At 34.8% G+C, this 25,938-nt stretch overlaps 1 protein-coding gene across 1 annotated transcript in view; it reads right to left on the reverse strand.

Annotated features, from left to right (window-relative positions):
• FAF1 (Fas associated factor 1) overlaps positions 1–25,938 on the reverse strand; it is a 192,312-nt gene that overhangs the window by 55,945 nt on the left and 110,429 nt on the right. The window contains exons 9-13 of the mRNA XM_060689911.2: positions 25,382–25,477; positions 23,275–23,401; positions 20,960–21,023; positions 17,220–17,301; positions 6,192–6,346 (exon numbers count right to left, since the gene is read on the reverse strand). Coding sequence (XP_060545894.1) covers positions 6,192–6,346; positions 17,220–17,301; positions 20,960–21,023; positions 23,275–23,401; positions 25,382–25,477 — 524 coding nt within the window. The remainder of the gene's footprint in view (positions 1–6,191; positions 6,347–17,219; positions 17,302–20,959; positions 21,024–23,274; positions 23,402–25,381; positions 25,478–25,938) is intronic.

A 25,938-nucleotide genomic window follows, 5' to 3' on the forward strand; every position in this document is an offset into this window, starting at 1 on the left:
TTACTATTATGAGGAAAAAGTAAAGGATAATTCCATTTATATTGTCTTCAGCTTTTGCTAAGAAAAAAAATAGAATGTAATCCTAATAAACAATAAAAAACAATAAAGATGCCGGGACATCTTCCTGCTGTTGGAAATGCGGTTACAGTAATGGAACTTATTTTCACCAATGGTGGACCTGCCCGCAGGTGGTTAAATATTGGAAAAAAATGCGGCAATGGATTTTGGAAATTACACAGATCAATTTGGAATTAAGGCCCGAGATTTTCCTGTTGGGGGCAAAACCTTTGAATGTTAAATCAGGTATATGGTTCTTGTTGATTCACATTATTACTGCAGCAAGATTAGCGTATGGGCAGGAGTGGAAAAATCAATACTTACCGATGGATTTGAAAATAATATATAAAATTAATGAGTGTGTGGAATCAGATAGATTAACTAGATTGATCAATGGTAAAAAAGATTCAGAATTTTATAACAGTTGGAAATTATGGTACGATTGGTCCAGAAAAGGTGGGATAGAATAGATATATGATGATGTATATATATGATGGCAAGTATGTATGTATAAAGGAATGACTTTATATTTATGGACAATGTATCACATTACACCATGGTGGCAGGATTGTATATTTCATTTGTGTATTGATGCATAGAATATATTAATAAAAATTATTTTAAAAAAACAACAATAAAAATCATGTCCAGTTGTTATACTGAGCATATAAACATCAGAAACAGTTAAACATCACAATAAATGTCTCCCTCTGCCTGTGACTTCTTAAAATAGCCTTTTTAGTTTCAGTTTATTAAAATATACAATCATAGATCCAATACAAACACACAAAATTTTTAAAAAGTAGGTATTTTTTTATTAAATACCTATTCATGCCTAAGCATGCACAACGGGAGAGCGATCAAGTCCTTCTAATTGTTGGTATATTTTAAAATGTGGCTATAATTCTAGAGACTTCCCCATTCTGGTCATTTAGTAGTTATACATGATTGCTACTTGAGAATGATCTGGTAGTTTGTAATAAGTAGGAAGATGGTAGCTAGAGAAATTCTGAAGTATGTATGGTACTATTTCAATTTCAGAGTCTGAGCAGATACATGAATGCTCTTGATAAGGAACAGCATTGAATCTGCCCAAAATTACTACTCACGGTACAATATCCAGATGAACCAATGTGAAGGCCATCCTGAGATGGAAATAATATATTATACCAATATTTAGGAATAGTAAAGGGAGAGTGGTGAGTTTATTATAGTAGAGATGTGAAGTATTGATATTATTTCTTTGCAAATTGAGAACTAATTTTTTTACTTATGCTCTCTCCATGTATACCTTGGCATGTATTCATGCTATGCATAGTATTTCTCTCCCCTTATATATATTAAGGATTACAAGTGATGATTGAAAGAAATTTAGAAATACATCATAGAATGATGCCATTCCACCAGACCATTTCTTAATATTGAAGATATTGAGGTCTCAAGATAGTCTGAAAATTATCTATGTAATTTCAACAATAATTTCAAATATCCCAAAGCATGAATTTCCATTTCAATGTTTTATACTTTTAAAAATGAGGAAATCTATTTTGAATTCATTAATGACACTGAAAATAATTCTTAGGGTCTGTCACTACAAAGAAGGCTGCAGGTGATAAGAAATAGATTATATCGTACAACTGTAAGATGAAATTCCTACAATGATTTATCAAGAAAAGTATGTTAATTTTGCAGCAATACATTTTAAGCAAAAGAATACACTACACTGATGATAATTTGCCAGGCTAAATCTATTAGCATTCAAAATATAAATAACTATTTCATGTCATTGCTTATTTGTTACATTGTATGTATACCTTTGTGCCAGATTAAGATGGCACACAGGCGAAGGGAAATAGTGACAGCTGTTCCTAAATCACTTAACCTTTTTTTTAAAAATAGTGCTGCAACATTGTGTATTAGGCTCAGTGGTTAAAGATGCTGAGCTTGTCAGCTGGAAAGTCAGAGCAGATTTGAGACCTGAGCACTGTGTGATGGAATGAGCTCCCATCCTTGCCCCACCTCTGGCCCACCTAGCAGTTCAATAGCAAGCAAATGCAAGTAGATAAATAGGTACCACTTAGGTAACAGCATTCCATGTGCCTCGGCATAGTCATGCTGGCCCTGTGACCACGAAAATGTCTTTGGACAAGACAAGCTTCCTCAGTTAAGAAATGGAGATGAATACTGCCCCCTAGAGTTGAATATGACAGGATGGGGGAAACCTTTATCTTTATTAATATTAATAATGCTAAAAATACTTATAGTATTAAGAACAATATCCAAGGCTCCCTTAAATGACTTACAATTACTATTTAGCACTATATATATATATATATATATATATAGTGCTAAATAGTAATTGTAAGTCATTTAAGGGAGCCTTGGATATTGTTCTATATATATATAGATATATTTTTCGTAGGCTTTTATGTGCATATTCTTTCTAGCCAGGTTTTACCTACGTAAGCTATGATGTAATGCAGCCCTGGCTGCATATATATGGATTTTCTCCTGCGTAAAATTGGAGGTGTCTTGGCAACGTTTTGACGAAGTCTCATTCGTCATCTTCAGGCTGGTGTTTTCGGCTTCGTGCTTCTAGGAGCAATGTGACACCTCCAATTTTACGTGGGAGAAAACCCAAATAACCAAAGACCTACATACAAACACCCGCAAAAACCTCAGAAAACTAACAAACATACAAACAAACATACAAACAAACATACATACATACATATACATATACATATACATATACATATACATATACATATACATATACATATACATATACATATATATATATATATATATATATATATATATATATATATATATATACCCTTTTCATTTTTAAAATGATTTTAAAAACTATTTAAAAACTTTCCAAAAGTAATACCCAAAATGCAACTAACTTGAAAAGGCCTGGATGAACAGGAAGGTTTTGATTAATGTTTTATTCAATTATTGAAGAACTTCAGGGAAGAATCCAAATCAATATAAAACACTTTTAAGAACCCTAGTTAACTATTATAGTCAACAACAGAATTAGTACACAATAAAAAATACAATAACCAATATACATATTTGAATCTGAACTTGCTTCTGAAATGAAAGCAGCTCAGCAGCCAGCTCAGCCTCCAGAAGAAAGACATTCCAATCAATGGATGGAAAGGCTCTCTCTTGAGACCTCATGTAATTTATAGCCCTCAAGTACAGAATCTTCAGAATATCTTAATACCTGGGCAGGTATATGAGCATCTAGCTGACTAATCCAGATTGCATTCAATTTCAGAGTCATCTTCAAAAGCATGTAGCATTTATTTCAGTAGCATAGGGAAAATTAATGGTACCTGGACTAAGAAGATATTTTATGTTAAAAATGAGTAAATGTGGACTAGGCTACTTCTGGTTCAAGAACTATTGAAAACTTCGAGGTCAGAAAGTCTGGCAAAAGACTCTGAGCTAGTATGGCCACTTTAGCTTTGAACGGCAACAATGAATCTAGGAGAACTTTTATTTCTGATCTTTCAGACAGATTCAGCCTCATCCAAAAGAGGTTGATTACTGGAACTTGGAATATTGTACCCATTGGCTTTTATTGCCTTTTATCAAATATAGTAGCTTCAAACTTAAGAAAAGTGGACTGGAAGAAGTTTGTAGGAAGGAAGTTTTTTGCATTTCTTCTTTCCAAACTATTGAACATAAAAAAGTCATGCTATCTTAGCTGAAAGTTTGTGGATTGAAATGTACAAGTTTAAATATCATACTTATACTGATATATCTTTCATGTTTTTTGTGATAAAAGTATTTTATCCATAGCCAGCCATTCTTCCCTAAACCATTTGAAGGCTCTGTAACAGAACAACAATCCCATTATTATGTATAAATAAAAAAATATATTTGTGTACAACAATTGTTGTACAGTACATGACAGTACAAAACCGAAATATGTAGATTTAAGCATCTTACTGTACTTTTCAATCAGGGTTCTAGACCTGCTGAAAATAGCTGTGCAGCCTAAGCAGGCTCTTTATTTAGCATTTCTAAAAGTGTCATAAGGAGTTAATAAGACCCAGCTGTACAAACTCTTTCTGCTAAGCAGCTTCTGTTGCTTTGGTCACCACAGGTATCGCAGTAACCTGTAAACTCTTATAACTAGTGTATCAAAGTTGTGCTACTTAATAGATCTTAAGTAAAACACAACAAAGCTTTGACATGCTGCTTATTGTCACTCATAAAAAAAACCTCCCTCAGACATAGTTTTTTAGAAGAGAGTATAGCACAATTTTTTGCGATTGTAAAATAAAAGAAACCAGAGAATTAAAAAGAGACTAGAACAATATAACAGCAGGTCATCAACTGAACTTAGCCACTGCAGATGGTTTACAAATAGGGTTTCCATCCACAGCAAGTTGTAGGATGAAAGGAAAGGAGACTCCCCATTTCTTGTAAATGGCAATAGTATAAGATTAATCCAATCTCTTGTCCACATATTTTGTTCCATTGAAAAAAAAAACTATAGTTGCTCCATTTATAACTACCTTTGAGACTACATTTACTTTAATGGTAATAAAAACAAATGAATGCCAGTTAATCTCAACCAAAATTAAAATTAAAATGTGCAAGTTAGTGAACTATTATGCAGAAACACTACATATTTTAATCTTAATTTGGAAAGTTTGTTATGTAGAGAGCTGAAATGAAAATAAAGACTCTAATGGAAGAGTGAAAATATCTTTTAAACCACACAGTATATATTAAATTACAGTTATCATTTACAATATGAAATCAACCTTTTAAGTGGCTAAAAACTAAAAGTTCACTAATCATAAAAAATATTATATCTATATAAAATCACAGTTCAGGCAACATTATTAAATGACATTATGATGAATGATGCAATATGCATATTTCATGTATTACGATGGATGTTTTGGAAAAAGGAATTGCCAGGGGAGATTTTATATACAATGAAAGGTCTTTGTATGATCTCATGAGAATATTAAAGCATTTATTATATAATGCCTTATTATTTATTGAAAGTCAAATGAATCAAGTTAAATCAAGTTTTAGGCCCAAAAAATCTTTGTGAGACTAAATTTTACTTGCTATATTGATTAAGCTATTTGTGTACTATAAGCTATTACTAGCTAGTCACTGGTGCATTAATGTTTGTATATCTAATGTTTTGTTGTAGTACACTTGCATATCTATGTTAACAGAGAATCCACATATCTCGTTAGGATAACTGAGGAGGCAATGACTTCCATGTATTTGACAGATGCCCCTCTCGTCAAAATTTTGCAAGCCCTTTCTTCACTAAGTCCCCATATTACAATGTTATGGATCACTACACTCTCTTCCACAGGAAGCTCTTTCTCTCCTCCAAACCATCTGTGAACTAATTTTCTGAATATAGATGCTGATTAAACTTCTTAAAAGTTCTATGGCACCAAGAGAGATTGCATCCAGGATACTCCCATTTCTTTCACAAGTCCCTTCATTTCTCCTGTTTTCCCATCTGCTAGTTCCTGCTGAGAGATGGAAAAGATTGGTCTGGAAGAATGATGGAAGAACAGAAGGGGAAAGAAGTTGACAAGGGATGCTGTATTCTCTGCTTCAAAATAATTCATTGTACAATTAGGACAAGTATAAATACCACCTCAAAAGTAGACCATTAACAACATTGTTTTAAATTGATTAACAAAACTAATGTATGCATGCATAAATGGAATTATTGGAATTACTTCAAACTTAAGCAATCATATGAATTATTTTTAAATGAAAGTATGAGCCTGATTGTATTATAAAAAGTCTTAGAACTCTAAAATAGTTGACTATTTTGCTTGAATGTATTAGAAGACTTTATAATATAGTTGAAATCTTATGAAATTATTCCTCTTTTCCCCTCAGTAAATTTTTTCTCCTCCCTTGTCCTTATGCACATTCAAATCTATTCTATAAGGTTAGATGGCATTCTGGAAAACTGTGAAGGAGATAGTGGGATTGTACTGAGGAAAACAATATTTTTGTCCTGAAAGTAGCATTCTGCTCATGTAGTATGTAGTTTCATCTTAAGCAAAGATAGCAAATTTCTCAGGATTTTAAAATAATCCATTTCAACTTCAACTCACCTTGCTCGATTTGCTTCTTTTGTCATATCCCATGCCCATGTTATAAAGTTCTGACTCAGGTAGGAAACAATAGATTCAGCACAAAGCATTTGAGAGCAGAATACATTAGTCAGCACACTTTCATCCTGGTGGAGGTAGACAGCAAGAAGCTTCCTCTGTAAAATAGAAAAATAGTATTTGGAGAAAGATGGAAATTAATTATAATTTTTACAATATAAATGTAATTCATGTCTTACATCTAATCAAATATTTGAGTTTCAGTACAACAAGAGCCTGTAGTACAGTGGATTAAACATTGTTATTAACATCTGCTGCTTGCAATTACTGCAAGTTCAAATCTCACCAGGCTCAAGGTTGACTCAGCCTTCCATCCTTTCAAAGGTAGGTGAAATGAGGACCCAGATTGTGGGGGCAATAAGCTGACTTTGTATAAATATACAAAAGTATGAAGGTTATTGCTTAACGCATTGTAAGCCGCCCTGAGTCTCCGGAGAAGGGCGGCATATAAATTAAAGGAAAAAAAAAAAGTAGAACATATTTCATTGCATTTCAGTCTTCATATATAGACTATCGTTACACAATATAAGTTCCCTTCAGAAGAGTTATAACCATTGCCTGCTGTTTAGAGATTCTGGCAGTTGAAGACTAAGAAAGGAGGTTGGGGAAAGTTGGTATAAACTAGGGTTTTTCAATCTAAGATCTTAAACTAATGCTGATTGAGGAATTCTAGGTATTGGTCTATATGTCTTAAAACTGATGAGATTGAAAAATATTGATACAGGCAAAGCTACCACAAAACAATTATTCCTGGTGGAATTACTGAGGAAGTAGATTAAATGTAGACTATTGGTAGAACTTTAGATAATTAACAAATTTTTGTTTGTACTACAAAATGAAAACATATGATTATATATCCTTGTGATTGTTAATATATCGACTGCTAACCACATTTACTGCAAGTATTGTCTGACTGATAACAAGGCATAATTTTTACCAGCCTTTAAGTAAGGAAAAAAATTCAACAAAGGAATGCTATAGTCAGTGGCAGCCTTGTATTTCATATAATATACAGTTCTACTTAATTCTAATAGTGGGTGCCTTAATACACATATAATGTAACCTTTTCATCAAATCTTTCTCATATTTACCAACCACATGCATTTTTGTCATAGCTCTATGGAAACAGCAGTCCTGTTAATCCTATTCTCATATTTGTTTCCTGGTTGATTAAATTTAAGTCTTTTTATCTCATAACTTTCTATGGCTGTATAATTATAATTAATTTACACAATATATTACTAGTAAATAGAATAATTTACATAATATCCTAGAGAGGATAATTAACCATCAAATTTGCTCTGAACTACACTAAGTAAACTACACTAAAATAAAATATCTAATACAAAAAGAAGAAAAAAAGCACGTCTTCAAACAATTCTAACACCAAATAATGTCAGAAAATAAACTCAAAGAAAATGTTGGAAGGAGTATGTTTTCTTTTTTTCCCCCCCCAGGAGGCTAGAATTGGAGAAACAAAGACCTATATATATAAATAAAAAATAATAATTAAATACAGTTTAATTCCCAGAATATCAGCTGCTGAAGAAAATTAACAAAAATCAATATACAGGCACACATAAAATATTAGCCTGCCTTGAGCCATTCTAATTTTCAATTTTCAAAGCTACAATTGAAATACTGTCAGAGAAGACAATGTACCTTATAATGAGGGAGTTGCCATAGAGGCCTAGATTATTTTAATAAGGCTCCAAGTTCCATGAAAAAAAGGACTATTTTTTTTTGCCATGACAATCACAGAATCAACATATTCTGGTAGAGGAGAAATTTGTTATTCGCAGTAATATAGTTACTGCAAATAATACTTCTGTATATGAAAATATCCCAATTTGTTAACATGTCTCTTTATCATGGATATATAATCAATCTTCCATAATATTTTTTGCAATAACAATGTCCATAGTAAACTACTTTGGAATTTGAATTTGAAAACTTTGTAATAATGAGAAAAAGTATGTAATGGGTTATTTGAAAAAATGGCACTAGGCATGTCCAGCTTCAAAATAGTTCTATAAATCATAGCCAAGGTATGGCTATCTTTATTCAAAAATGCCAGTTACAAATAAATTAATGGAAAGTTACATTTGTAATGAATGGTTTATTTTAAATCATTATTAAAAAAAAGTTTGGGAAAATTCTAAGATTTTAAAAAGTATGGAATCATTTGAACAGTAGACTTTGGAAAAGGGATTAGACATTACATTAATGTTTGTCTCCTTTAATTTAAAAAGTTATTCCAAACTAAGTATACATACTGCAGAAAAGGCCACCAATAAGCCTAACATGCACAGTTCCATATAAGTGCAGCCAACAATGTTGACTGAAACTAAACTTGAAAATCCAGGGCACTAATGCACAATATCAGGCAATAAAACAGCATTTCTGTGGTGATATTTAATTTAAAAAAGAAGAAAGAGGCAGGAGAAGATCAGGCACTGTCTGTTTTGGAGGATCAGCCATTCTGCATTTCAAAGCATGGATCCCTGCAATATCCAGGTTACTGTGCTAGAATCTCCACTATTATATAGCAGTTGTAAGAGAGGGAGGGCAAAGATGTGTTTACTCAGTGATTAGGGCCTTAGAATAAGCCGCTAGCTCCTAGAGAGACAGCTCACCATTTATTCATTTGGGCCAATTCACAAAGCCTAGAAAGATTAAACATCCATGCTGAGAAGACAAGCGAATGCAGACGGTGAAAAAGAAATAAAAATTCTTTAAAAACTCTTAGATGACTTCATTATTTTTCCACAAGGAAACTTTAGGAAAGTGTTTAGTTAGAGAAAAACCCACATTGACCTCTCCCTAAACCCTTAATCTTTCCTTTGTGGTGGGACTGCTTTGTGGTAAGCGGATGGCTTTGCTCTCCTCTTTTCACTGAAAGCAGAGAGACAGAAAAAAAAAAAAAACTCTTGAGAAACTCCTTTCGTCCCAAAGAAACAACCCCATGAAACTGTTAAATATAAGAGTCCATGTGAATTAACCTTCCAAAATAAGTACAGTTGAAAGCTATAAATTGGGACCAAATAGTAGAAAACAAGGCAGGTGCACACTTATAGCATATGTAAACAGGGAAATGTATAAAAACATTTAAAAACTACATATGCAGAATTACCAGATTCACAGTGTTTGATTTGTCATTGATAATTGTAGTTGGTTGCATTTGTTCTTGCTACATATGGCAGAAAAATCTAACAGGCTGTCCTTTAAAAGTAGATTTCATGTTGATTCTATTTAAAAATGATATTAGAAATCCGCCAAAATGTTCTGCAGGATAATTACTATTCCCTAAGACTAGTAACAAATCAAAACTACAAACCTGGATTTTCAATAGCAATATACCTATGTAAAACCTCTATACGTAACATAGTAATTCAAACTGTTATGCTTACTAACAGAATCTATAGTTATCTGCCTGGATCTATTGCTCTTCCAACTGATTGAAGAAAAACATCCAGATAAATTTGACATCTAAATAGCTGTCTCTAATGCATTATACAAAGGAATTGCATGGTCTTCACAAAACTAAACAACTGTTCTGGACAAGCAATGAAATAATAAAAACTAGAAAAGGGCCATAAGTCAGAATGACGAGGGGTTCTGGACAGGCTGCCTCTTGTTACTGAAGCCTTTCAGTGAAAATCTCTTAAAGTATTAGGATAATAGGAGCTTTGCTCCTTCAGATCTTCTTCTGTGAGGGGAAGTGAGGTAACAAGATTACTTAAAAGGATATTTTCTATTAAAAGTGTTACTTGTAACAATTGTAACTATTTGGAGAACCTTAGCTTCTACATGTCTATTAAAAAAAAAACCTAATGGGCTTGGGATGGGGAAATTAAAATGTGCTTGTTTTGGGGGGGGCGATGGGAGAAGGCATTTAGCAAATTTCATTTGAGAACGCATTCAAAAGAATAATTGGAAACATCAGAGGTTAGAATCAAAATTTTGTCAACATTTTTATAAAATCTCCAGTATATGTTTTTTTTAAAAAAGCAGACTTCCTTTGAAGTAGAATAGTGTGTGATGTAATTAAGAGTAATGCATTTTTATCTTATAAAATGCAGCTATATTGTTTCTACCAGCTTTAAAAAAAGCAGAAAAGTGCAATAATACAACATATGATTATAAAATATTATTTGTTCAGCATAAATTTCAGCAAACTGATAATGTTTGAGTAAAATTATTATAGAATTATATTTTATATATAGCTTTAACATTCACTTTCAGCATGTTTGGGGCAAATTAATTTTAAACTATGGGTATACAGGCATGTATACGTAGTTATTTAACTACGTAGGTTATAGGGTAATTATACATGCCTGCTAAATATCCTGTATCCACAAGTTTGACCCTATGTATCAGAAGCTACATCTATAGTCCAGCTTCTGCAAATGTATTGGAACTTTCCTTCAGTCTCCACATCCTTCATTATATCCCCAAATCTGTTTTGGAGGTTTGCAGTAGGAAAGAATGTATCCATTCTACCAACAAATAGATTTGTCAACAGAATGACTCTACTATACAAAACCCTATGTTGTTTTGGCATGTCAGACTGTGTTCCCCAAAAATAAGACATCCCCTGACAATAAGCCCTCCCCCTAAAATAAACCCTCCTCTGAAAATAAGCCCTCCCCAAAAATATTTAAATGCATGCACAGCCAGTCCCCCGCCATTTCCTCTGGTTAGGATTAGGAAGACAGAGCTGGAAATCAGGTAAGACAGCAAGAGGAGCCCCGTCTTGCTCCATGCACCCCAAAATAATAAGACCTCCCTGAAAATAAGCCGAACGCTTATTTCGGGCTTCAAAAAAATATAAGACAGTCTTATTTTGGGGGAAACACGATATTCCTTCCTCTTAAGAAAATGGTTCAAGACTGAGATGATATTTCCTATACCCTTAATTATACTAAAGAGCCAGTTTGGTGTAATGGTTAAGGCACCAGACTAGAAACCCAGAGACCATACATTCTAATTCCACCTTAGACACAAAGCCAACTTGTTGACTTTGTTGACCCTGGTACAGTCAACATCTCTCAACCCTAGAAAGAAGACAATGGCAAACCACTTCTGAAATGTAGCCAAGATAACTTCAGGGTCTTATTAAGGCAAGAGTCAAATAGTGACACGAAGACACCTAAATGACAATGAACAATAAAACCTGTAGTCAAGGTTTATTTAAGAACAAATGAGATTTAGACACTTGTATGAATGAACATTTTCCACATGCATTTAAAAGAAACAACTAGCACTTAATTAAGGCCATTAATTGTTCTTTCTAGTTTAATGCAACACAACCTAAATTACAGGCTGAAGAACTCACAAACTGAACAGATACGGGGTGCTTCTTTTTTCTTGTCATATTCTTTCTCTCAAATTGTCAAGGAAACTTAGTTTTACAAGCCACTGTACTATGGTTTCCATGTGGCACTAGGAATTCCAAAATAACCTATAAAATTAGTTACCAAACAAAAACCTTGCCCACACATATGGCCAATATTACCCAAAATTGTATCTGTCATTAAATTATTGATTTGTTTCAAGTCATGAGGAATGAAAAATAATAATTGATATATTCATAATAGAGCACAGATTACATGCTAGCATTTCATTTTCAAACAATTAAATATTCTGTAATAGAATAAAGTATAAATACAATAGAATAAAGTATGCAGGACTGGACAATGCTTTTTCACAAATGTGTATTACATATTTACCAATTAATCTCTCTCCAAATATTATGGTGATAATTGGCATAAATAGTGTGCATGCTAAAAATAATGTATTTTTACAATCCTTGCAGGAGAGAATCTATTTGAATCTGACCCAAATACAATGGAAATCAGCTCCTAACATTTATGCTGAGCCTAAACAAATAAAGTTTCCATTTAAACAAACCAACAGGCAAGTTTATTTGATGCATCCATCGGATCTGCAAACAGAATGAATTAGACTAATTATATAAAATGAGACAAATATATAGTAGATTGTTTAATTTTTTCCCCAGGCTTTTGAATATTCTCCCTCATGAGAGGGAGATGCATGAATAATTTGTTTTTGTCCATGGAGAGAGGCTTGAGAGACCACAGGAAGAATAAAGCAGCCATATGATCAGATTTTTAGACAGATTAATAGCAAACTCTCACCGGCCCAAGAAACTTGAATTTAGGCCTGGTCTGGGGACAAAATTAGACCTGGCTTCCCCAACAAATGTCCTATAGACTGAAAGAAGGAGACCGGCAACTATGTGAATTGTGTTTAATCTCTCAGCAGCTTTAGACAGAACTAATCAAAATTTGCTCCTCCGTTTCTGTGTGAGTTTGAAACTGGGGGCAATTCAATATTGTAATTCCATTCCCAATGAAGGAATGTTTCACAGACTAATACTGGGAAACTGTATTTCTGCATACTATTGTGTGATGTCTCAAGAACCATTTTTTCTCCAGTACTATTTAAGATGTATATGATACTGCTAGTGGAGACACTCATCAAGACTCTTGAGGCAAAATATCAATATCCTGATGACTTTCAGCTCTACTTTTCCATAATATCTGAATCAGAAAATGTTCTGCACCATTCTCATTGTACAACAAATGCAAAGGGGACAGAATTCAGGCTGAATTCTGGTAAGACAGAGACCATGTGGTGTCTAAATACAAAAATTTGGGGTGTGTATGTTCTAGATTAGAATATATCCTCTCTAGATAGTATAGATTAGAACTGTGATGGCGAACCTATGGAACACGTGCAACAGGTGGCACGTGGAGCCATGTCGCCTGGCATGCCAGCTCAGGTCCAGCGCACATGCGCGTGCCAGCCAGCTGATTTTCGGGCCTTCTGGGCTCACCAGAAGTACAGAAACAGGCTGTTTCCTGCCTCCAGAGGGCCGGGGGGGGAGAAGGCTGTTTTCGCCCTCCCCAGATGTATAGAGAGGATCTGGAGCCAGGTGAGAAAGAAAAATGGGCCTACTGGGCCATCGCGTGCCAGGAGCAGAGGGGAGGAGGTTGCACGTGCATGCGTGGCACATAGAATTATTGGTGTGGGCACGCGTGCGTGCGAACCTCCCCCACCCCCACCCCTCCTGGCACGCGATGGCAAAAAGGTTAGCCATCACTGGATTAGAAGAATGACTCTAGATTCATTTTTTCATTGAGAGTTTAAAAAATGTATTATCTTAAATATTTATAATAAGTGTACTAACTTTGGTTAGCATACAGGTAGACCTCGACTTATGAACATAATTGTGTCCAAAATTTCTGTTGCTAAGTAAGACAGTTGTTAAATGGATTTTGTCCCATTATACGACCTATCTACAATGTTCTACTTGGTATCTGCTACAATGTCCTACCTATCAATGACTACTTCAGCTTCAACCACAACAATACACGAGCAAACAATAGATACAAACTTAAGGTAAACTGCTCCAAACTCGATTGCAGAAAATATAACTTCAGCAACAGAATGGTCAATGCTTGGAATGTGACTCTGTGGTTTCTTCCCCAACCCCCCCCCAAACTTTAACCTTAGACTGTCTACTGTTGACCTCACCCCATACCTAAGAGGTCTTTAAGCACACCAGCATGCCTACGGTCCCTGTCCTAATGTTCCCTTTTATTTGTATCCATCTCATGTATTCATAATTATGTCTATACTTATATCTGTTATCTTAATACATGCTTGATGAAATAAATAAAATAAATAAATAAAAATATCTTGCCACATTTGTTCAGTGAATCATTGCAGGTGTTAATTTAGTAATATAGATGTTACATGAATCTGCTTCCCTAATGACTTTGCTTGTCAGAAGGTCTCAAAAGATAATCACATGACCCTGGGACACTGAAACTGTCATAAATACGGGTTTTGCATATAAAACCCTAAATAATTTGAGATTAGCATTCCTGTCAGATTGCCTTCTGTGATACAGACCTGATACACACCTTACTAAAGCCATGAAATGAAGTCTAGTTCTGTCACAACTATCAGGTTGTAATCTTATGGTTAGACAGATGATCAGATTTCTTCACAGTCATATCCACCCCATTCCAGCCACTTATGGAATGCTTTCTAAATAATTATACCAATGACCAGCAGAGATCTTAGCTGTCACAAACCATTACTTGGCAGTGTAATCTTTTTGTGATAGTGTAGGGCTTTTCAGCAATTCTGATGCAGATAATCTCTGCAGTTCTGTTTTGACCAAGTGAAGCATTGACAATAACCATATCAATATTACAACAGATAATTTAATATAATAATATGTACTTTAGATAGTAATCAGGGGTGAAATCTAAAATTTGTTACTACCGGTTCTGTGGGCGTGGCTTGGTGGGGGTGTGTAATGTGGGTGTGGCCTTTTTTTTTTTTAACTTTTAAAACCATTTTTTCTACAACCTCTTCAACTAAGAGGTTGTAAAAAAATGCTTTCAAAAGACTCTGCCAATCCAAGCTGAGTTCCCTGATCGGCAGGGGCTTTTTAAAAAAGCCTCTGCCGATCAGGGAACTCAGCTGGGATCGCCAGAGCATTTAAAAGAAAAAAACCCTTTTTTTTCTTTTAAATGCCTTTGACGAGCCGCACGATCAACAGAGGCTTTTTTTTTTACTTTTAAAAGCATTTTTTCAGCCGAAGTTGTAGAAAAAATGCTTTTAAAAGTAAAAAAAAAAAGCCTCTGATGATTGTGCAGCTCAGCTGGGCATGGGGGGGGGGGCAGGGAGTTTTGCTACCGATTCTCTAAGCAACCAGCCTCCATTGCTACTGGATCGGGTGATCCAGTCCGAACCGGGAGCATTTCACCCCTGATAGTAATGCATTTTCAGTTATAATTTTTAAAAGTAACAGAATTATTCACATGTATTTCATTTATTTGAAGAATTATTGAATAGGTATGTATGAACAAAAATATTTTCAACAATTCTTTTCAACAATACTATTCTTCATTTTTGTTTCATTTAAATAAGAATCAGATCTCAAATTTTCTCTATATTTTCTGCTACAAAAGCAACATCACATACAAAGAAACTAAGACTTGCTCTTTTGTTAAAGCTGAATTTGAATAGAGATCCCTTTCCTTAGACAACAGTGAAAATTTTCCCAAATAAAGGACAAGATCTGCACTTACTCTTGGCTGTGAAGTGCTCTCAAATTAAATCAGTTTGAAGTGGTTTTCATTAAGATGGATTGAGTGTGGCATCGTGAGAAACACTTTATCAAATGCAGTGTTTTACTTAGTGATTAACTATATACCAGTTGATGAAGCTCCCCAAATCCTTCATAATCCCACCACTCCAATAAACATTTAATGAGCATATAAGTTCAAAAAGCCCAGCAGAGGATTTAAACTTTCAATCTTGTTTTTATTTACTCTTCCAACTCAATTTCTCACTTCAAGTTAAGAATGCTATTGCTTGAAGCTCATCTGTTGCCCTGGCAAAATTAAGTGCCCTTCACATCAGGACAAAACATATAGGTTCAGATTACATTTCTTGCAGAGATAGATAGATAGATAGATAGATAGATAGATAGATAGATAGATAGATATTCTTTTTTTAAAAAGTTGCTAATCTTCAAAAATATTGTTAAGGAAACCTCTTCAGAAAAACTGCAATCATAAGGACAATGAATAGTAAGTAATAAGGCAAATCCATGATTCAGCTATTTACTTTTTTACTCTGTAATTGTTATATTAATCTACAGAATAATAAATATCACACAGGGAATTAAGTATTCTCAAATATTTAATCCCTTTGGGAAGAAAAAGTGTACAATTTTTAATGATGCTTACAAATTTTTACAAAATGAATATACCAGTATGCTGTTAGAATGCATACAATGATCAAGGTTGACATTTCTGTAATATCGCATTATATTTAAATATTTAGATTTTTTATTGTATACAGTAAATATTTTTCCCTTGAATCTTAACAGTGGAATCATCACAATGCTTGCTTGTTAGATATTAAGACACTGAGTGCTGAGAACAAAAACAAAAAAAAAGGATGCTGCTTGATAGTGATTAGCCTTACATAAGCATCTAAGCTACACTGTGCATTATATGTAAATAAGTATATTAATTCATTTATTATATGTAAGCTATTTCTTGTGTATGAGCACCAGTTTTATGTAGGCATCAAGCTAAAAACTGGGGGATCATAACTTCTAGTTCTGCCTTAGGCACAAAGCCATCTGGGTGATCTTGAGTTTAGTCATTCTTTTGTAACTGAAGGAAGTTGGCAATGGCAAACCACTTCTGAAACACCTTACCAAGAAAACTACAGGGACTTGTCTAGGCAGTTGCCTGGAATCAAAAGCTGATTCCAAGGCACACACAAAAAATAGTTTCATCAAATATGTAATTAAGACATTCTTAATTGCTTGCAACAGAAACATTTTACAGTATAATATTGCACAACTCTGAACTTTCTCCCATGGTAATAATGAAACTCAGAATATTGATTTATTTATTATGTGGAAAAATTCGTAACTCTCATCTCATTCTTCATTACAGTCTCAGAAAAGATACTAGTATGCTTTCGTTAGTAACTGCTTGGGAACACAAAACTGTTCTGCCTGCTACCTAATACTATTACTGGTATTCCTCCATTGAATGAAGGCTCTTTAATCCAGCGAAAATCAAGCATTAGCTTTCAGAAAATTAGCTTTCACTTTTGCAGTCTTTTGCATTATTTGCCAAAGTGTTTCAATCATCTAGGATAGGACGCAGAAGAGAGTGGATTGGCCAAAAACGAGTCCTTTCCAATCCTTGGCCGAAGCTGTAACCAGTTCAAAATGTTTTTTGTTACTGAGCAAACATTACTCCATGTCCTAATTTTCAGAAGAGACCTAGCAGCAGCAGTAGTATAAAACTCTAAACTTCATTAATATGGCAAAAATTTGAAGATATTTTTACACTGAGTTCCTTTGTCATCTAAATAATATAGAATTTGAAATATACTTACATCTCTAGCTTTCCCATAGAAGGCCTCTTGAAAGGCAGCCTCTAAAGATCCAATAAAAAATACTGGATGGCAGTCACCATATCTGTTTCAGTCCAAAATGTTTCCGTTAGTAAATATAGTTTTTAATAACAAAAAGACAATAGTATCCTTTTTCCAAAATCAAATATCCAAGACTTATTGTATCAATGCCTTAATGATAATTATATATCCAAATATTTGTATATGTACATATACATTCACTGAAAATATTTTTTTAAAAAATTCAAGCTAAATAACATTGTAAAATTGTGTGCTGGAAAAGGTGCTGGACTTTTATTCTTCATCATAAGGAAGGACTGACATTTTTAGAAACCTGAAATTGACATTGCCCCATTTAGGCATTCTCTTAACTCAGCAATTAGTGTAAGCTTTCATATTAAAGAACAGAATTCTTTAGTTGTTTAATTCTTCTCTCAAAGATAGTGGTAGACTTAACAAGGATAAACGTAATGGAAAATGCAGTTTATTTATTTTAAATTATTTTCTTTAATAGAACATACAGCCAATGACCAACAAGTAAAAAAACAACAACAATTAAAAGATAATAAGATATAATGAAAATATAATAGAGGTAAAGACAAAAAGAAAACAGAAGCCTAAAACTATTGAGTATCAGAGAACTGGTAACAAGATATCAGCATCGGGGGAAAACAGTCTTTTACTTCTGATTGAAATAGCAGCCAATAAGAATTTAGCCTTTCTGTTTGCAATAAATGGGTTCTGATCCTGCAGGCAGCATATAGCTTCTCCCTCAGAGTAGAATTTAGTTATATTAAAAGGGAAGAGTGTACAATATCATAGAAGAGACAGTGGGGAGAAATTTGAAAATACTCAAACTGCAAGGACATTCTCTTTACAAAAGGGATTTTCTACTTCCTACCCTCCAGTATTGATGTAGGGAAGTTGTTGAAATGGGCTAAGCTAAAAGCTCTATGGTGTAGCAAAAAAAGCAAGACTGAATAGATACTTAGTAGGAACAAGTTGGTTCTAGTCTAGTACCCACTGCGAGCATCACCAATAACTCCTACCGTAGATCCAACTGTCATGCTGCATTATAAATTCACTAGCAAGTTTCTGCCCTGACTTTTTCTAAATCTAAAGAACTAAATCCAAGGAGAAACTACAGAAACTTAAGTGGACAAAATATTTGTCTTCTGTTGTTAAGGGGAGTTGTCAAAAAGCATTAAGGGGGCCAGTGAAGCAAAATTGTAACTAGTAAAAGAAGTGACAAGTGTGGGCTGTTTCCTCAAGGAGAAGCATTCCTGATTCCACACATATAGGAGCATTCGAGACACAACATGAGACCTGAAAGAGAGTAGACAAAATCTTGGACTGGACAATATCTAAGAAAGATGTTATAGATGCATACTTATGAACTATTAAGCATCTGTGAAATAGGTTTAAGCTTTAAACAGCTTTATGGCAGCAGAGAGGCAACACTTCTAGAGCCCAATATTGCCTTGGTGCTATTACCAGCTTGTTACTAATTTTTCCTGCAGGATTGTAGCCCTGGAATATAATGGTCAGATATTTAAAGGCAGAAGATTATTCAATGTGATTGTCATCAGTACAACAATGGTGTTTTCAGCAGCTCTGTCCCTCTGAGAAGACCATAACTTTAGCTTTAGAATAATTAACTGTGAACTTTTCCTCCCTACAAAAATCTGCTAGGCTCCAGGTACTTCTAAGGGTAATCTGAGAGAGTGAAAGGATTGATGTAACATTTGTATAAAAGCAGTATCACAAAATATCTTGCTTTGAGTTTGTGTGTGTGAAATTTTCTTAACCTGGGTGATTGTATTTTCATGTAACATCTTGATTAGATAGAGAAGCCATTGATCTATAACGATACATGATAGTTTCTACAAAAGCACGTCACCTGAAATGGATCTTCAATAAGGTTTACTTGGAACATCAGGATGGACTCAACAGTTGGTTTCTCTCATTAGGTAATACTGCCATAAATAGGCCTCTGGGGAGGAATATGCTCTTACGGCTGATATTTGTCAGCAGTGGAACTGAAGGATATTGACACCAGCTTTGGTGTGCTCAATGTTCTGGTCAGGAGAGTGGACACAAAGTCTGTTGATTGCAGGTGAGCTTCAGATAGATTTGCAATTAGCTTCTAGGTACAATCATACTTTAAAAGTCTCCTTTTGGTGTAAGAGGACTGCAAGAAATTGAGTCATCATCTGTGCCAAGCCTTCTAACTTAAAGAGTAATTCTATTATTTGAAAAGTTCTCATTCTTAAAGCAAGAATGGGAATGCTGAAAAAAGGTGAACTATTTTCTGACCAGGGTGACTTGGAAGACAAGTAACTTGTATTAAGACTTGTCTGTAACTGGCAGCAAAGAGTTGTCTTAGAGTAAGGGTCTCCAAACTTGACACCTTTAAGACTTGTGGACTTCAACTCCCAGAATTCCCCAGCCAGTATTGCTGGCTGAGGTATTCTGGGAGTTGAAGTCCACAACTCTTAAAGGTGCCAAGTTTGGAGACCCCTGTCTTAGAGTGTAGCAAAAAGTGTCCTTAGAAGTCCATCTTGTGATATTAAGTGTTATTAGCTAGGACTGTTAAAAGTATTTTTCTGTTTTTGTAAACAAGAAATGAGTCCTCTTTCACAGAGGAGACATCAAGGTAATCCTCTTTGCCCTTGAAAAGTATATACTAGTTACTTGACTAGGAGGCAAGAAGATGAACTTTCTGTGATAGTGAGCTAATATAGTTCTTTAAATTTTCCCTCAAGTCCTCAAAAATATCTGCCTAGACTTAGAGAACTGCATGTTACTCAGAAAATGCACATTTAAAAACTCGGGCAAAGGAGGATATTTCAAAGTCGCTAAATATGTATGTAGTTCATTGAAAATATATTTTTAAATGTTACTCAAACAAGTTTCCAAATATTCACCTATTTGTTCTGCCCCTTTGCCAAATACATGAAATTAATCTGAATAATAGATCTTCAACATTAAATCTTCAAAACCAAAATAAGAAAACTCTGAAACAATGCACTGCATGGAGTCACATTACCTAAATAAACTTCCAAGTGATCTATTTATTTATATGACTGGATTTAGAGACCGCCCAACTTCCAACAACTCTGGGTGGCTTGAATTTCTAACGGTAGGAAACAATAAAAGGAAAGGGAGAAAAAAATGTCTTGTTCTGATAGAAAAATTCTTTTTAACTTGTCCAACCTGGAATGAGTAGAACATAAGTAGAACCTCCAAGAACATTGCAACCATGGGAAAAAAATCATGAAATAGATTGTTGCTCAATTCCAATTTGAAAAATATATTTCATTGTCTGTGCCAAGTATAGGAGACTGACACAAAAGCAGAATGCAAAGAGCTGGCCTATGGTTTCAGATCTTATTCTCATGTTGAAGTGTGTGACAGGGAAGGAAAACAAAAAAATAATAAATGGGAGGCTCAAACTGAAAATGAACTATATTTTATATTTGCAAGTCATTTTCTCACAGAAAGGCGGTGGAACTTTCAGGTCTCTACCTGATATTTTGTTACCTTATACAAATAAATATTGCATAAAATTTAAGCACAGTATATACATGTATTAGAATTCATTGGAAGAAGCTTGTTATGTGTTTCGCGCTAAAGGAAGCAATAATGATGATGATATATGTATATAGATTGTACTTAGTTATATATCTATATCTATCTATATATATATATATAAATCTAACCTTGAAGAAAATTCTGCTGTGAATTGTAATAAGGCATCTCCTTCATTTTCAGCATTTTCCGGCACTACAGAAGGAAAGGAAAATATTGCAAGTAAATATTAACATGCAGGTTTAAAATATTTTCTTTACCATTTAGCCAAATTTTATGTGAGCTCTACTCATCTACCATGTCAAATTGTTTAATGAAAAGAAGATAGTCTTTTGGAACTATTCTTTGAAGATGAATCTATAAATACAATGTCAATACTGTAGTGAATGAATTAATACAATACTACAATACTACAATCTGAAAATACTAAGCAATTTATAAGTGTCATAACTTGATACAATAACTAACTCCCCTGTAAGCAACTGAATTCAATTTAAAATGCTAGTTATTAGCCTATAAGCAGAAAATGGCTTATTAAAATGATTGAATCAATAAAATTCAAAATGCACATTAAGATTAACTGGGAAGGTCTTGCCTATAGTGGCTCCAGTTTATAATGCAGGAGCCATGAGTTGAACCTTCTCTACGACAAGTGTCCCAAATACAGCACATTCTCCAAGCAATAATTAACTGTCTTCTTTCAGAAACCAACTGAAAACATGACTGTTCATAGACATGGCCCTAAGATTACTTAAGGCGTTTAAGCTACCCCTACCCCAACTATTTTCTTTCCTGGCTTTCAACCATCTTGCCTGATGAAAACTTATCAGAAACTTAAAATCTGCGCTATTGCTATTTTCTCAGGTATTATTTAGGTTATTTATACTTTTGTATACTGTTATAAAGTATTGTTAGCAACCCAGAGTTATGTATTTGGAATGGGCGGCACAAAAAATTAATAAATAAATATAAGTGGAATTAATTAATTAACTAATGATTATGTAAAACATTAGTAGACCTAAAATGTGTATTTCTTCTATTTTTAATACTATATTGTAATGATGTCATATTCAGTTAAAATATATGTTATATTGAGAAGACCAGCAGAACACAGGAGCTACTGAAATGTTATTACAGCATCTTATGTTCTTGGGAAGACGTTGATGCATATGAAGACCAATGTCAGCTAAAGAACTGGCAGCTTTGATATCACCTTTTTGTGTATATAACAACAACAACAGAATAGAAGAGAAAACTGGAGAAAATCACAAAATACAAAGACCTGAAAATAGAAATAGAACGATAATAGCAAAAAAAATCAAAGACAGTACCAATAGTAAAAAGTGCATTGGATGCATCCGAAAACATCCGGAGCATCATTTGAACACCATTAACATTGACAACATCAATATCAGTCAGTTGCAAAATGCAGCTTTATTTGGAATAGCTTTCATCAGGGGTGTTAAACTTGTGGCCTGCAGGCTAGATGCATCATGCGCTGGCCACGCATGATGCATCCTGGCCCCATTTTAGCAAAGGAGGAAAAAGTCGTGATATGTCACATGACGACAAGGTGACGACGCAAGTTTGACACCCCTGGCTTACATCATGCAACAATTCCTTTTACACACCATCAAACCTTGGGAAGGACATAATAAGTGAATAAAAATACCAAAGTCAATCTAAACATCAGGCAGACTATATGACTAACTATAATAATAATTGTACTGGTGGACAAAAATGCCAAATCCAGTCTAAACATCTGACTGACTGTTCAACCAGCAATAACTGTACTGATAGAGTTGATTGATATGCAGCATATAAATTTGCTAAATAAATAAATAAACAATACAATATAATGCAATACCATTACCCATAATGGTTATTAATTTGTATTAAAAATATGATACCTAATTAATAGGTAGCTTTTTAAGTCAACCAAAAGACTTTTCTAAAATGTCTATTTAATAGATTAACAAAATAAAAATTTCAGATACAGATAAAATTTGTTCAACAAAAATTTAAGTTTATCTGATTTAACCTAATCTGTTAAGAGCAAAAAATACAAGACTATGCCATTACTAATATCACAATAAAAATTAGCATTCAGTGAAATAATCACATTTATTCATGATTTTAACTATTTTTTGTTATTAATGAAAGTTAATAGTTCCTGAAAATGTCATTCCATTTACTGGTTATTTGCCTAGAACACATTTATATAATTTGCAACTTCATTTCCCCTCTTTTTTAAAAAGCTAATTTTCTATAAAAAACAGATTGTATTCTCTATTATTTCTATTATATCGCCCCAAGAAAGTCACACTGTGTTCTCAAAAAGCAACATGTCAAAATCATTGATCGCTGAAAAAAAATATGTTTTTTTTCCCCATCCCGTTTGTCCAAAGTTGGGCTTATACTATTGACAATACATAGAAATACTTACTCATTGGAGATTTTCTCAATGCAGATGATGCCATACCAAACATCTCTCCATCATCCACCCCAAATTCTGTAGCATCTTCAAAGTCATCTCCATCACTGTCACTAACCATATGTACATCTGTGCATTGCTAGTTTAGTAAAATTGATAATAAACCAATTACTTGAACAAATAAATGTCAACAATAAGTTTTCATTGTTAAATATCAAAGTCACCAAATTTTCATCCAAAATATTGACATAAAATTTAATTTTTATTTTATAATAAGTATCTTTGAGAAAGAAGCATGCATAATTAGGGAATGTCAAATTTTTCAACATTCAATTTCCAAACATTAGTGGTGCTCAAAAGTTGTGACATGCCTGGGGGATTGTAAACGTATTTTGGTTACTTCAATATAATTTAGATCTGCTTGGTAACTAATTACTTAAATATCATAACTTTTTAACATTTTGTTTGTTTCATTTGTTTTTCAAAAATCAGTGCAAAGAATGTAAGAAATTTTAAGTTTAATTGCTTATAGAGTGGATGCCATCCTAAAAAAAGGACTTGACCTGACAGTGGAAGTAGAATGGTATATGCCCATGATGGCGAACCTGTGGCACGCAGAGCTTTCTCTTTGGGCACGCACGCCGTTGCTCCAGCCCATCTCCAATTGTGTTTCTCCATTGCGTTTCACTGAATCAATTCCAACTTCTTGCAAAAGAAAAAGATCTCACGAAATTGGAATTGATTGAGTGAACTTTTTCACTCTTGCGCTTCATAATGGGGGAGATGGGGTCCCATCCTCCTCCTGAAGCCCATTACAATGCAGAGCCACAATGTGACTCATGCGCTATTTCACCCCTCTGCTGTGGCTCCCTGTGGCCCTGTCGCGGCAGAGGGATGAAAGAGCTGTTGCCCTGTCGCGGTGGTGATGGCCAGAGCCTTTGTGAAGGAACAAAGTGCCCCTGCACTTGCCTTTGTGCGGCAACAGCATTCCGCCTTCATTGTGGTACATTTACTATTGCCGCCAGCAAAGAGGGCTGGGAGAGAACGATAGAGGCGGATATTTTGGGGTGGAGGCCATCCCCCAAGCCTGGCCTTCCTCCTCCCTCATCAGTGGGGCCAACAGAAAGAAGGGGGCAGCATGGCAAAGCGCTCCCCTCCTCCGGCTGAGCGCTGAGCACAAAAGCCCAATGGGGGGTGGACCAACAGAAGTGCCCCCATTGGTGAGTCAGATGGTGGAGAGGCCTGGCCCGGCTCTCGCAGTGAGACACTGTTTGGTACCTCCAGATGTGAGTTGCCACCTTTGAAATGTGCCATGCCTTTGAGGAAGCTGGGCAGCTGGGGCCATGGGGGGGGCTTGGAGGAGCACGGAGAGTTGTGGGCCAGGTTCTGGAGGGTCAGAAGGCACGCTCCTATGTCGCCCCAACACACATTTCCAGCGCATGCTCCTCTGTCCCAAAGTGGGGTTGAGTGGGGGGTAGGGCGAAGGGTAGGGGGGCATCTAGGAGGAGAAGCCCGGCTGGCTTTCCTTTTCCCGTGGGGCGAGATTCCGTCGCTTTTCCGGGTTCCAGTGCGCCGGCCATCTGGTCTTTGTGTGCAAGGGAGCGCCAGAAAGCGGAAGAGCAGCTCCCAGTTCCTAGAGCACAGGAGTGCCGGCCTGCTGGTCCAGGTGCACCGGGGAACTGCTCTTCCAGTTTCCAGCACTTCCCCGCACGCATGTGCTCCCATTTTAGCACTCGGTGCTGAAAAGATTTGCCAAACTGGGATAGACCAATAGAGAAAAATAGGATTTTTAAGGGATTCTGTTTAATAGGACCTTAAGGTTTTAAAATCATAATCCATACTCTCAATTGGGCTCAGCAACAAATTGGTACCAATCTATTTCTTACAAAGCAAATGGACAGAAAGAGAGAGAGAATTATTTTTTTCTTTACATAATAAAGAAATATTATTACACTAATATTTTATTCTTTAGTTTCATTCTAATATATTCCTTATGAAATAAAATCAACCAGCAGACATTATGCCGTAAGATCAAAGGTAGGGCAGAAATTAGTCATTTTCAACAAAACTTTAATAAAAATTTATCAGCCAACTGTGTAGGAAGAAGGAGTTGTCCTACCTCTTCTGATTGTTCTCTAGTTTGTGCTGGTGAAGACCTTCTTCCGACTGTAAGTCGATGGCAAGGATAAGAGATTCCTGAGGCTGCTAAAGTAATCTAAACAGAAGACATGTATTACTGAATTATCTATCAAATTTTATTAAGCATCGAAAATCAAACTGCAATAGACATAAATACCAAGATGCATTCTTTTTTAAAAAATAAGAACATTTTTAATTCTCTCCTGTTCATGGAGTGATCATATGAATCTAGGATGAGAAGAAAAAGGTTCAGAGAAAGATATGATAGCAATTTAAAACTAATGGGCTTGCCAGTAATTATAACATAAATGTTTTTGCAGTTAAGAATATTACGGTTGCTGTTAAGAAAAATCAAGCTTTTGATAGTGTGTGCCATATTGTGTGCACTAATCAAACAGATGGTAAGGATGAAGGAGAACTCAGACACAACAGGTTATGTAGAAAACAAACACAGGGTTAGTCCAAAAGAACTCAAATGCCTATACACTAATGCCCAAAGTATGAAGAATAAACAGGGTGAACTAGAAATCCAAGTAC

This window comes from Pantherophis guttatus, chromosome 3, assembly GCF_059756535.1.
Source record: "Pantherophis guttatus breed Tessera chromosome 3, ASM5975653v1, whole genome shotgun sequence".
In the NCBI taxonomy this organism is placed as follows: Eukaryota; Metazoa; Chordata; class Lepidosauria; order Squamata; family Colubridae; genus Pantherophis; species Pantherophis guttatus.